The 13,673-nt window shown below is 36.2% G+C and overlaps 1 protein-coding gene across 1 annotated transcript in view; it reads left to right on the plus strand.

Moving 5' to 3' along the window:
• The first annotated feature begins 459 nt into the window (after positions 1-459).
• Positions 460-13,673, plus strand: part of LOC112516484 (conserved oligomeric Golgi complex subunit 8) — a 21,243-nt gene continuing 8,029 nt past the window's right edge. The window contains exons 1-9 of the mRNA XM_025123549.1: positions 460-791; positions 3,835-3,983; positions 8,663-8,740; positions 8,856-8,949; positions 9,607-9,681; positions 9,816-10,112; positions 10,569-10,636; positions 10,733-10,787; positions 10,962-11,100. Of these exons, the coding sequence (XP_024979317.1) occupies positions 510-791; positions 3,835-3,983; positions 8,663-8,740; positions 8,856-8,949; positions 9,607-9,681; positions 9,816-10,112; positions 10,569-10,636; positions 10,733-10,787; positions 10,962-11,100 (1,237 nt within the window). The 5' untranslated portion in view covers positions 460-509. The remainder of the gene's footprint in view (positions 792-3,834; positions 3,984-8,662; positions 8,741-8,855; positions 8,950-9,606; positions 9,682-9,815; positions 10,113-10,568; positions 10,637-10,732; positions 10,788-10,961; positions 11,101-13,673) is intronic.

The following is a 13,673-nucleotide window of genomic DNA, read 5'->3' on the forward strand; positions in this document are numbered from 1 at the left end:
AATTATCCTAATTATATTTTACATTTTTTTTATTTTAAAATAAGATGTTTATCCTCTATTTGATTATGTTTATCCGCAGTTAGTTATACGAATTCAAAAATCGAGCTTTGATAAGTTGTACTTTTGCATAATTTACTTGTAATCTTGAATTTTAAGTAAACATTGGTTTTATTATCTGCAGTTAGTTACACGAATTCAGATATGGAATAAAATTGGATATAGATGAAATCGTTTAAGGATGAACGAGTTTAAGAGTTTTAAGAATTTTTAAGAGTTTTTAAAATTTTTAGCCAAATACTTTATGAGGTGAACTTGTGTTTTTGCAACAAGAAATGCAAATGATAAGATGGATCAAGAGATCGATATGGAATGATAAAAACGTGAGGGACAATATGTGTAAATAAGCCAAAGTGAAAAACACGAGACCCTCTGTGCCAAGGAGAGTAGGAGACGACAGATCTCTTCCTACTTCAAATCGGAAGACAAGTGAAGGATCTAAATCAGCCAACATGGAGACCGAAAACCCGATCGCGGATGAGAACTCAGCAACAATGGCGGAAGTGCTGCCATTGGCCTCCGTTTCTCAACAACCATACGTCTCCGAACTCCTTTCCTTCACTCTCGATCGTCTACACAAGGAACCAGAGCTTCTCCGCGTCGATGCCGAGAGAATTCGGAGGCAGATGCAGGAGGTTGCTGTTAATAACTACCGTGCGTTCATTTCTGCCGCTGATGCTTTGGTTTCGATCCGCCATGAAGTCTCATCCATCGATAAACACCTCGAATCATTGGTAATTCGTTCTTCAAGAACTCGATGTCGTTTATGCTTCCTTTTTTACTAGGAGTTTGTTTTTATAAGATTTTGAACCATACTGCATCTTGAGAGATGGAATCAAAGATATATATGAATATAATACACACACACACAATTACGTTCCTAGGTTTGTATATGGCTGTGTAATGGCCGTAAAACTAGAAACTAAACGTGAAGTGCACAGAAAGAACTATTACCTCTGGTTGAAAAATGAACAATAGTTCTACTTTGACGCTGGGATCAAATGGCCACTTTCAACATTAATTGATTTGAACTTCTAAAATTGTTCTTAAAGAGTTCGTGAGTGCTGTAAACTTTGTAACAATTCTACAAACAAAATCCTTTTTTTGTCGGTGAATTGGAATAGGTGTTGTTTAGTTGTGCTGTTAAAATGTAACAGGAGTTCAAACATAAAGATTAGAAACTCTATTTTCAAAATTATTATATCTATGCTTTTAACAATGAGAAAAGTTAGGATCTCTTTTTTCCACTATGTAAAGCCTAATAGTTGTCACTGAGATGACGCATGGACATATACTGACCGATAAATCTTGGAGCATTCCTTTCTTCAAATGCATAACAGATCTTGCATTCCAATGTATAATCTTAACCTAGTCAATATCAATGCATCGAAACTATTTCGTAAGAAAAACCTTAGCAGAGTGACCCTAAGTTCATCCTTCTTGTACGATAAACTAGGCAAGTCACATGTGAATACTACCGGATGCTTTAACCATTTGGCTTCTGAATAGGAGAATTCCTCGCCTGTCATTTGTTTGTGCTTGCTAATGCTTTGTCATGCCACAGAATTATGATATGACGATTAATAAGTAGAGGTAGTTTCTGAAGTTTTACATGATTAATGTTGCCTGGGTATCCAGTATTCTACTGCGAAAATAAATAATTTGATTGTGAGGTTACATATTTCCTTTTAGAAAGATATGCTAAAGAATTAACTATGTACATAAAATGATTTAATATACTATATTTGTAGAATTTAAGATATAAAAACTGGTGCGTAGCTAATGTTCTTGTCTGTGTTCCGAACTATTGCAAGTATGGAATGCTTCACGATTACAGGAAAAAGGTGTGAGGGTTGGAAAGATGGTGCTAAGTAATCCGAAGACTTCTTTATCAACGATATTTGTCAAGCAAGAAAAGATAACAAATCAATAAAACAGAAGTTGTAAAACTTGTAGAGTCTATGTGAGGATGTTGGATAATAGATCCTGAACGAACTGAATCAAAAAGACATCTTGAATAACATGGCACTTGTTTGGAGTCTTGCTTTTAATTGCATAGTCTACTGTATAAGATTAATGACATATTGGTGCAAGTTTATGTTACAAGATGTTAAAATACCTATCATATTGAATTCAGCTTATTGCTGAAGAAGCTGATACAATGCATGAAGAAGATGAAGCGTGTTCATTGCAGCTTCTGCCATTGGGATCACAATGACCATTGGATATGGTTTGTCCGAAAGGAACCGCCATCAAAAAAGAATTTACTGATGTGCATATAGCATTATTTCAATAACTCATTTTCTTTAGCCATTGTCAACATAATTGTCTGTTATGTTTCTCACCGTGCTTCGGAAGATTTTTTTTTGTATCGTATATCAATGTAGTAAAGTAACAGTGTTGATCGGGTGTAGTGTTCTAAAAGGTGCAACATGGCGGCAAGACACGTCTCCCACGTCTTGTTAACTCTCATGGCGTCTGTTTAAGGCGCTGTGACGTGGCATGATGTCGTGAAGATGTGTTTTTTTATTTTTTTTTTGTTTTCTTTAACCTTTTGGACTTTAAATAATTGATTTTAAGGTTTATACATTTTTTAAGATCTATATATCAATATGTTAAATTTTATGTTTCATATGAGTTTAAATTATTCAAGATCATTGAGTAATAGTAAGAACATATATATATATATATATATATTATATTTGTACATGTAATATATGTATATATAGACACTTGCCTCTAACCCATGCCTTGAAAAATGTTGTGCTCCAAATGCTTGAGGCTTGACCTCGCTGCCACGCTACGCCCCTCGCTATTTAGAACCTTGATTTGTATAAGGAATATGGATATGCTTCCTCCCTTTCTTTTTCATATTCATCATTCTGATTCTTTTTGCAACCGTTGTATATTCGTTATGGGTTTATCTATGAACTTGATCCAAGTGCCATTTCATTCAATAAGATTTATCAGTGAATGTGCAGTGTTTTAGGCTCTTAATAATTGGATGATAGTTATTTGGTTATTTACAGGGTTAAAGCCATGACTTAATTGAGGGTTTTTGTTTTCTAACGTAATTAAATAGAATTGTTGCAAGACCATTCAACTCGTTGGTTTAAGCAGTAAATGTTGGCATTATTGCAATGTATTAACAAGAGTAATCATGGTTTCTGGTTTGAACTTTGGGGCACTTATATTTTGTTCATATTGTATTATGAAGGGTGTGAATCCCGAGAGTAAATTAAATTTATAGAGAAGCTTAACAAAGGCTTATGTTGGTAACTTGGTATGAGAGCTTGCACTTGTTGTTTAGAAATGTCACAAGTGCAATCTGAATTCTGTTGCATTTTTCCACAATGATGCAGCTCTATTGCCTCACCAAGATTTACGCTGGTTCGACTGAGGGGTGTTGAAGTTGATATTATTGTTGGATTTATGTCTAGAAGCTTTAGCTTTTGGATGCATCAGTCACTTGACACTTTTTTGCTTGTTCTTTAGTGTAAAAGTTCTCTGTTTTTGACTGGGATGTTGGACCAAGTTTTTTAAATATTGAACTCGGTGTTCTTTTTATGATTGGTTATAAGCTACTTATTTGTGATCTAGCCATTATATTTTGACCAGCATATTGAGTTGTGAAACACAATTTTTGCTATCGTGTTATATTGCTATACAATACAAGAAGCTTAACTATATGCTGATGATTATTATTTCTGCTTTAGTACTCTATCTGTTGACGAAGTTAAAATGGGATCATAATCATCCTGAATTCTTCTTGTGCAGATTGCAGAGGTCCCCAAGCTAACATCTGGCTGCTCTGAGTTCATAGAATCTGCCGAAAAGATTTTGGAGAAAAGAAAGATGAACCAGACGCTGCTGGCAAATCATAGTACTTTGCTTGACTTACTTGAAATTCCTCAGCTTATGGACACGTATGTTTTTGACCTATCAGTAGCGATCACATGCTAAGATTTAAACTAGTGGCTATTATTTCTAAGGCCAAAATTTCCCAATGGAATAAGTCAAGTATATAGATCTACATCTTTATAGTATAAATAAGAATTATATTAAACTTTGCATGAAACACATTCAATGGGAACTAGCAAAATATTTACATGAAAATTGAAATATTTTTGGTTTAGCATGTATATAGGGCTTGATCTGTTTGTTAAGACTCAACTACTTGAAAAGAATTTGGTACTAGTCACCTGTAAGGTATTTGATCACTCTTCTCCAGTGTGGGCTCTGTTCTTCAAGAAATGACTTGGCATGTCTTTGAATAAAGGAGTGTACCTTTTTTCCGTAAGTATCATTCTTTGATCTTCCATTGCCTTGTATATGATGAAGCATCAGTCTATAAAGTTTTGTATCTTATTTAGCAATGGGAACTGCCAGTCAAACCTTCAAATTGGCTGTCTGAACTACTTTTTCTTACATACAGACTATCAAATTTGATATCTTATGTGAACTTTTATTCCTCTCTTTTCCCTTTGAAATGAATTTTTTTTGGACATATGTCAATATCAACTGTTAAATCCCAACAACAAAATGTATAATTATTCTAACTAACATGTAAGGTAAACCATAACTACAACATTTAGAAGCATTGGAAATTAAGTAGAAGAGAGATAGAGATGTACTTCCGGTGGTAAGTAAAGAGTTCTTGCTAACAAATAGTGGTAGGCTGTGTCATAGGGGCAAGATTAATAGGTTGTGGTAGGAAAGTACAAGCAATTATTGCTCTGTTACAAGTGGGCAATGCATGGGTAATAAGTTGGTGGTTTTGAGTATAAATAAGGGGTGTGAGAGTGAGGGGGATTCATTCTGATTTGTGTGTTTAGTTAAGGCGAGATCCTGTGAGAGTACTGGCCTCTCGAAAGCCAGCAACTTTGTAACCATTCTTGATATCTTCTATTAAACCATTCTATTTCTTCAACCCTACTTTTCCTAGTGTGTATCAAATTATATCAGAGCAACCAGTCCTGGAAATCACCAGGAGCATGCTTGTGACCCTTAACAAAATGGCAACGTTAGCTTCAATGTATTCGAAGTTGGATTTGGTCAAAAGTAATTTGCAGACTCTCAAAGATTCTGACGATGAGGCCGTGTTTGATGAAGACAAAATTTATAGAGATGAAGAAAAGAATGTTAAGGAATTAAAGAGAGAACTTACACGAGAGAGATCATCGAGTTTCTTGTTCAACATCAAGAACGAAAAATCTACAACAATTTCACCAGCTAACAGACCAGATGGGGAGAGGACGTGGTCGCATTCAAATCCAGATCCAATTCCAGAACCAAATTCTCCTGATTTGTACACATCATTTTAGATTGCTTCAGTGGATGAGTCGGTGTCGATCAAGAATTCCTTTTGAAAGTCGATCAGGGAAATTCCGATCGATGGTGTAAATAGGAATGTCCTATTAGGCCCAATCAAGCCCACAAGTGACTGATGCAACAGTCAAGGGCGTCATTAGGCTAGTGGACTCAATATACCAAATTAGTTGTAAGTTTCTATTCATAACTCGTTTCTCACTGTCTTGTGACTCCAGTCATCAATTGACTGAAGATCAACGGAATATTCAAAATTGGCGATGGGTTGGAATCAAACGCTTTGAATGCCCAGGTACACATTGTCCAAACTATTAATAAATTGTCAAGGCAAGACATGGGCTGTTAAGGAGAAATCTCTATTGATTGTTGATGGAAAAACTTTAGTAGTTTAGTATATTTGAAAGTGACCGGGAGAACAATGAAACAAGAAGGAAAGGGAGTATTGATGAAGTTTGGCTTTATGACTATGTGGAAGCAGGAGGGAGAGGGAGAAACAGAGAATGTAGTGTTCCTTTTGCCAATGGGACGACCTTCTGACACGGGAAAAGATTGGTCATTGCCTATAGACGGGTCATAAGGGATCTGAGATTGGTGCAGCAGGAATTATGGCAACAAGTATCATGGTTGCTGATGTAGTGTGCCTCCTTGTTAGTATCATCCCTGAAGGTGCACAAAAGCATATATGGAGCCTAGCAGGCACAAAACAAGCCGAGGTAGAGGATGTTGTTACACCTTCTGGTCCTAATTGGTTTTAGTGGGGTGCTAGCATGGTTAATTTGTTAGAGCCATATGAAATCCTTAAGAAGTACAAACCCTGAGCAATCTTCTTTCTTAATGTTTTTGTTTATGTCGTATGCCCCTCGACTTTCAGCCAACAACGTTTCTACACATGTGGCATGCCAGTTCTTTTTGGCAATACAATACTGAAAGGAATGGGTGTTATTGGTTACTTTAAAGGTCCATCAACATGGCATCTATCAACTGGGGAAGACATAGAGTTTGATCAGGATTCCTCAATAGCCAACACAAAAGCATTTGAATCCCGTTTGTGATAAATCTTAAACAAACCACCGTGTTAAAGCACAAGCAATTAGTGCTCTGGTACAAGTGGACAATGCATGGGTAGTAAGTCGGTGGTTTTGAGTATAAATAAGAGATGTGAGGGTGAGGGGGATTCATTCTGATTTGTGTGTTCAATTTAGGCGAGAGCCTGGGAGAGTACAGGCCTCTCGAAAGCCAACAATTCTGTAATCATTCTCGATATCTTCTATTAAACCATTTGATTTCTTCAACCCTAATTTTCCTAGTGTGTATCAGCCTCCATCTATGTGTTCCTGACAGTAGTTGTGGTGAGTCTTGCAACGCAAATGTGTGTCATCACAAAAATTAGCATCAAGTATGTGCAAGTATATACACTTTAAGTAAGTTGTCTCTAAGAAATAATAGAGTGGTAAGAGCCAAGTCTCAATGTATCATGTCTACTAGGAATTGACGTTTTCATATCAAAGAATTGAGTAAAAGATCAGCCAATTTAAGAGGGTGAATTCGAAGGATAAACTTGGAGGTTGATTTAGAAATTAAACAGGTAGCATTTGGTGTAAAGTCCTTCTAAGTTAAAAAAAAATTAGGAAGCTTGTGCATCCTACAACAAGAATTTGTTGCAACATCCTGCATCATCTCTCAGTTCTGTTAGTTTCTGCATGAACACTTTTCCATGTTCGAGAGACATATATTAGATGCATTTTCATGTTCCTATTCAAAAATTAATATTAGATGCAATACAACCTTAATCTGTGCAAGCCATACTAAACAAGTGCATTTTCCTATGCCACTTTGATAAACCTTTGCAAGTTTATTTTTTGCATAATTTCAAGTTGGTTTTGCCTTGGGTATACTGATTTATGAGTTTCAACAACAATGAAACACATCTTCCAGTGATCAACTTACTTGCAAAATGTTTTTTATCAAATAAAAACATGAATGAAACAGAATGAGAATGCCAACAAGATGAATGACAACCCACTACCATTGTATCTCAACCTAGAATTCATTTACACTCACTCTTAAAAACTTACCCTATCTTTACATAAGAGTAAAGAGAAAGAACAACGTAAATGATAAAAGGCATTCTACTAATGCAAGTCAAGCAACATGTTTTACAGCAGAACGACAACCGAAAGAATTAGCAGCTGTCCCAGAACTTAAATGCTTCCTCGAATGTGAAACTACTAGCATAAGTAAATGCAAAATGAAATGTAAAAAGTACGGTTAGAATAAGACTAAAAGATCACAAACTCGATACAATGGTACACCAATAATCTATCCATCAGCATAATTTTCAGAAACCGTAACTCCTCAAGAACTTCAAATATCGTTTGGCTGTAGAAAATAAAAAGAACAAACACATACCAGGAACATATACAAAACATGGCTTCAAATAAGGGTAAAAGATTCTGTAACAACTCTCTAAATGAGAGTATCAGTAGTCAAAGTTGTCAGTGGTGCAAATAGGTTATGAATGGATATTGTATAGTAAGCTTTTACACTGTATTTTATTGCTCAAGTGCCAAAGGTTTTTCAGTTTTCTAGTTGGTGCTTTTTTATTCAAATGTTTTTTTGTTGCAAATGTGGTAGTTTTGATGGATTTTAGAGGAAGCAATAGTATTATAGTAACATTATCACTCTCAATTCTTGTTTCCTTCCTTATAAAATGGGTAATTGTGGTGGGCACTAAATATTGGTGCTTGTGTGTGAGTGTGAGAGAGAGGTGATCATGTTAAGGAGGTTGGTTATTGAAGTATTAACATTGTTAAACATACTTGATCGTGGAGTGTTTTATGCAAATCGAACGCATTATATTGAGTTGGTTGTTACATAGATAGCATGCAGAATATATTCCATGCATTTGTTGATATTTGATTATGCGACTTTTGCCACCGTCATATGATGGTAGCGATAATGGACATGTCTTCTTCTCTGTCTTAAAACCTGCAATTCCTTTGACCAACAACTCAATCATGTGGAAGTTGGAGCGTATAAGCCATCGTCAAAACCTTGCCCTCTTTCTCAATTGAAAAGGAAACGAGGGAGGTGGGAAAAAAGGATGCAGACTACAAAGTTAATATACCAGCATGGCAGCATGGAATAATGCATGTGTATACATTTTTGAATTTTTGATTCCTTGTTATCCTTTTTATCGTATTTAATTTTTGTGAATTCCAACTTGTTCTCCGTATCTCAAGATTGCTCAGAATTTTAAAATTTTAACCTTCTTAAGGTGCGTGAGGAACGGAAATTATGATGAAGCTCTAGACTTGGAAGCATTTGTCAGCAAACTGTCGACAATGCACCCTAAGTAAGTTTTCCATCCTAACTACAAAGTCATCTGCTTACCTTATAATCTCATAGCATTAACTTAATGAGTTACAAACTTACCACTCTTATTTTTTTCTTTGCTATTGTCTGTGAAGATTACCAGTCATTCAAGGACTCGCTGCAGACGTTCGACAAACCACCCAGTCTCTGCTCTCACAGCTTCTCCAAAAACTAAGATCAAATATTCAGGTAAGTTTGTGGTCACACAACATAACCTTTTTGTTTATTTTGAATGATTTGTTGATCTTAGAAAGTATATAGTAACGATGATGATAACAATGATGGTAGTGATAATCAGTGGTGGATCCAGGAAGTCATATGATGGGGGCACACCTGGGGGTATTAAACAAATCTAAAGTCGAATAACCCAACCAAACCGAATGAAGGTTCATGTTAAACGGTTTTGGGTTACTAGGAAATCCTTAGCAAGACACCGTTGATGGCAGCGAAGAACACATGATATGACAAAAACTCACAAGCATTGCAAAAGAAACACAGACTTCGAATGTAGAAATCATCCAAAAAACACTAAAATTGCTGAGAATTACAACACCAAAAGCATTAAGTGGGTTGCTCAGAGGAGTGAATGGGTCGCTCAGGGGCGGTTAGTGAGTCATCAGAAGAAGGTTGAGGGCAGCAATGGGAGAAGGTTTTGGGGAAAAAATGGGAGAGTTATAATTGGGGTTTAAAAAATATTCACACTTTTTTACATGCCCCCTACCCCTTATACGCACATCTGCCCGTGGTGATTATAATGAATTTATGTTATTGTGTTAGAATGTGTTTCCTTCAAAACCCCAGCCTTTATCGTCTATTGCAGTTTTCTGAAAGGCCAGTGTATTGCAGTTACCAGAATGTCTTCGCATTATTGGGTATCTACGACGGATAGGAGTATATAGTGAGTACGAAATGCGCCTACAGGTACTGTATTTTATTTCTCACATGTACTTGACAATTTAGTCAGCCAAGTTGCCTATGAGGTGTCTTTTTGAAGTAATCTCTTTTAACGATCCTAACTTGTTTACCTGCTAATGATAATATTTTTGATGGGACAGTTCCTAAGATGCAGAGAGTCATGGTTGTCTGGCATTCTTGATGAACTAGATCAGAGAAATGCTTATGAATACCTAAAAGGGATGGTAAACTGTCATAGGATGCATCTTTTTGATGTTGTTAACCAATATCGTGCCATATTTGCTGATGATACATCAGGAAGTGAAGAGAACTATGATGGCGGACTTCTATTCAGCTGGGCCATGCATCAGATTGCTGCTCACCTTAAAACTCTAAAGATCATGCTCCCAAAAATAACTGAAGGCGGGTCATTGTCCAATATACTGGACCAGTGCATGGTTAGTGTTAGATATGTATATTACATGAAACTTTTGCTGCCCACCCATTGAAGCACCCCTAGACATGTTTAGGATTTTTATTGGTAAGCTTAGACATATGAATCTTATCCAAACTAGTGCACACGGTGTGAACCTTTTATAATATCTTCAGCATTTAATTCTAGAATGTTCTCCAAAATATGGAGATTTTTGTACTCTCTCCTACTTTCTCTATTTTGGAGAAGTTTTTAGAGGATATGTTGGAGTTAAAATGGGTTAAAGTCTCCATCTTAGAGTATCTGGTGGAGATGCTCTAAGAAGCTTCAACTTGCATGCCCCAGTTGACAACTCTTTCTTGCATCTAAATACTAGGTTTAAGATACATGCTTCAAGTGTGAAGTTGAAATAATTGTGGTTTTAAGCCAGAGTACTTTTGTTTTTGCTGAAGCTAATATTGATTCTCTTTATTCTTCATAGTATTGTGCCATGGGGCTTGGATGGGTTGGATTGGATTTTCGGGGCTTGCTTCCACCTCTTTTTGAAGAGTAAAGTTACCCTGGTCCTCCTTTTTCTATTATTCATTTGCCTTGTCATGCATGAATCACATAGTGCACAACTTTACTTTTTTGTCATTTCTGCAGGGCTGTCTTAAACCTATTTTCAAAAAATATGAGTACAGCAGCGGAGAATTTTCAGGTACACATGCATCTTGGTTCTTTTTGTCAACTTTCTAGATCCATTCACTGTTCCTTATTTTTGGTGGAAATATCATCCTGGTCGGAATATGATACCTGTTGACAATGCATGGCAATTTATTCTCGGAGTTTCTAGTGAATTCATCATTTATGAACTTGTTTCTATTTATTACAGTTGGTTTTGGATTCTCATCGATGGGTCCCATTACCAGCTGTTGGCTTCTCATCCAATAGTTTTGGCGAAGAGAGTCAGGAAGATATTACGCCGCCTCCAAGTTTAATGGAGCATCCACCTCTTGCTGTTTTTGTTAACGGTAAGTTGTATATAACTTTGTTATATAAAATATATAAATTTAAATGAAGCATTTACCTCTTGCTGTTTTAATTGATGGTAAGTTGTAAATAACTTGATCATATAAAATATATTACTACGGGCAAGTCGTCTTTCTCCAAGTGATATCTCTGTAATGAGAGAATTTGTTTTGTGTGCTGTTCATACTTTGGATTACTTTGTTTCTTATGATTATACTATAACTTTTGCAGTTCGAAATTAACTTGTATCGTCTGTTTGAAAGAATAAAAATAGGATATGCTAGTTGAAGTGTCAAAACATGGAGTTCTTACTAGAACCTCGAGAGTGGTTACTTCAATCTATAAATGGACATACTCTCCAAATGTTATTGTAACTATGTAGTTTTTTAATTATACATATTTCTTGCAATAAGAGTTCTCATATATGTTTGATGAGATAATGGATACAAAACTCATGAATCTGAGTAGCTTTTTGTACAAGCAGTTTAATCTAACGCTTTTTTATTTGTTTATATGAACTTTTCTTATGCTCAGATTCCGCTGAGTATATATTTGAATGTTCATTTTTCACTACAACAAAATCGGGTTTATGGGACACCAAAAACATCCAAGTGTCCTAATATACTATTTTATAAGACTTAAGTTTATAGGACCAAACAATTGTGCATTCTATGTAAAAGTGTTACAATAAGTTTGTAGGAAATCAAGCTAGGGATATCGATATCCTGTTAGCTGATTCTTACGGATCAGTTACATATTTTGTTAATTCTCTATTTATTAGATAGGATTTGTATTTTCTCTTGGGAGCTGATTTATCGGGACTGTTTATATCTTAGAGGCTGATTTATAGAGCGGTTGTAAGGGCTGCTTGTACATAAATTTGTACACTGTATTCAGATTTCAATAGAAGCTTTTCACACATCCCAAACAACTTAAGGGTATCACAGTTATAGGTTACAAATCCTGCTTTTTCTCAAGCCATCCTCTTCTTTAATCTCCTCTTTCCTATCTCTCGAAACCTCTCTCATGGGGGAATCGAATCTCTTATCCAAGGATTCACCCACTTCCATTCCCAAGACTCCTTCAACATCTCGTCTCAACTCAACTGCCTCAGAATAGAATCCTGTCCTGATCACCACTCATAAACTAAATGGCCACGACTATCTTTAATGGTCTAAGTTAATGACGATGTTCATAAGTGGGCGAAGCAAAGATGAATACCTTATTGGAGATGTTCCAATACCAGACCCAAAGGATGATGGTTACAAGATTTCCAGAAAACAATCTGGTCATGTCTTTGTTGATCAGTTCTATGACCACTGAGATTGGAGAGTTCTTACTGTACACCACAACAAAAGACATATGGGAACCAACACGAGAAACATTCTCCACCAACGAAACACAACCGAACTCTTTCAAGTTGCAATCTTCAAGATTTACGTCAAGGAGAAAATCTCGTAACAATTTACTTCACAACCCTCACTCGCTGTTGGCAGCAACTAGATTTGTTTGAGATACATGAATGGAAGTGCCATGAAGATTGTGAGAAATTTTGGAAAATCAGTGAGACTAAAACAGGTCTTCAAAGGGGCTTGACAAATCCCTTGATGAAGTAAGACAGAGAATTCTCGCAACCAAGCCTTCACTAAGTCTACAAGAGGCTTTTTCTGAAGTTTGCAGAGAAGAAAGCTGAAAACCGGTCATGTTAGGACAATCCCAACACCACCAATCACTTATGATATTGCGGATTTTGCAGTAGGCAAAGATAACACATTCACAAACCCTGGAAGTGCGTTTGTTGGTCGAAATAACAGTCAAAATACTAATGACAATCGCAACAGAAGAAGTCACCCTTGGTGTGATGGTGGACAGGACACTTGGAGGAGACATGTTGGAAGTTGCATGGAAAGCCTACTGATTTGGAAGCCAAATAGGTAATACCGTCATTTCTGAGACATCTCAACCAGGTAATTCACTCTATTTAGCAAAGAGCAATTGGAACTTCTCCAACAGCTCATACAAAAGGCAAACAACTCTACTCAAAGCTCCAACAACGTTACATTATATGCAAAATCATCCTTCTCACCTTGGATTATTGACTCAGGAGCATCCAACCACGTTACAGGTGATCGATCACTTTTCTCAACTGATTTCCCTTGTATCGGCTTTCAAACTGTATGTATTGACAATGGTACTCTCACCAAAGTGGATGGAACAAGAATCATTGAACCTTCAACCACTATTACACTCAAATCAATGTTATTTGTGCTAAAACTTGATTGTAATCTCATATCAGTTAGCAAACTAATTCATGACTTAAATTGTGCAACTAAACTCCTTCGTAAGTCTTATATATTTCAAGACTTGTGCTCGGGGATGATTGGCAATGCTGATGTGCATGCAAATTGTAACGCCCCCCAAACCATACATTGCATATAACATATATATCATACATAGAATACATGTTATCTCCCACATAGGTCCATAATACAAAAGTCTATAAATTACATAGACAAAAAAAAAAAAATCCAAAAGTACATGCTCTTGTATCCTAGCATCCAAGCTTCAATATATA

The sequence above is a fragment of the Cynara cardunculus genome, assembly GCF_001531365.2.
Source record: "Cynara cardunculus var. scolymus isolate 2C chromosome LG 8, CcrdV1, whole genome shotgun sequence".
Taxonomy (NCBI): domain Eukaryota; kingdom Viridiplantae; phylum Streptophyta; class Magnoliopsida; order Asterales; family Asteraceae; genus Cynara; species Cynara cardunculus.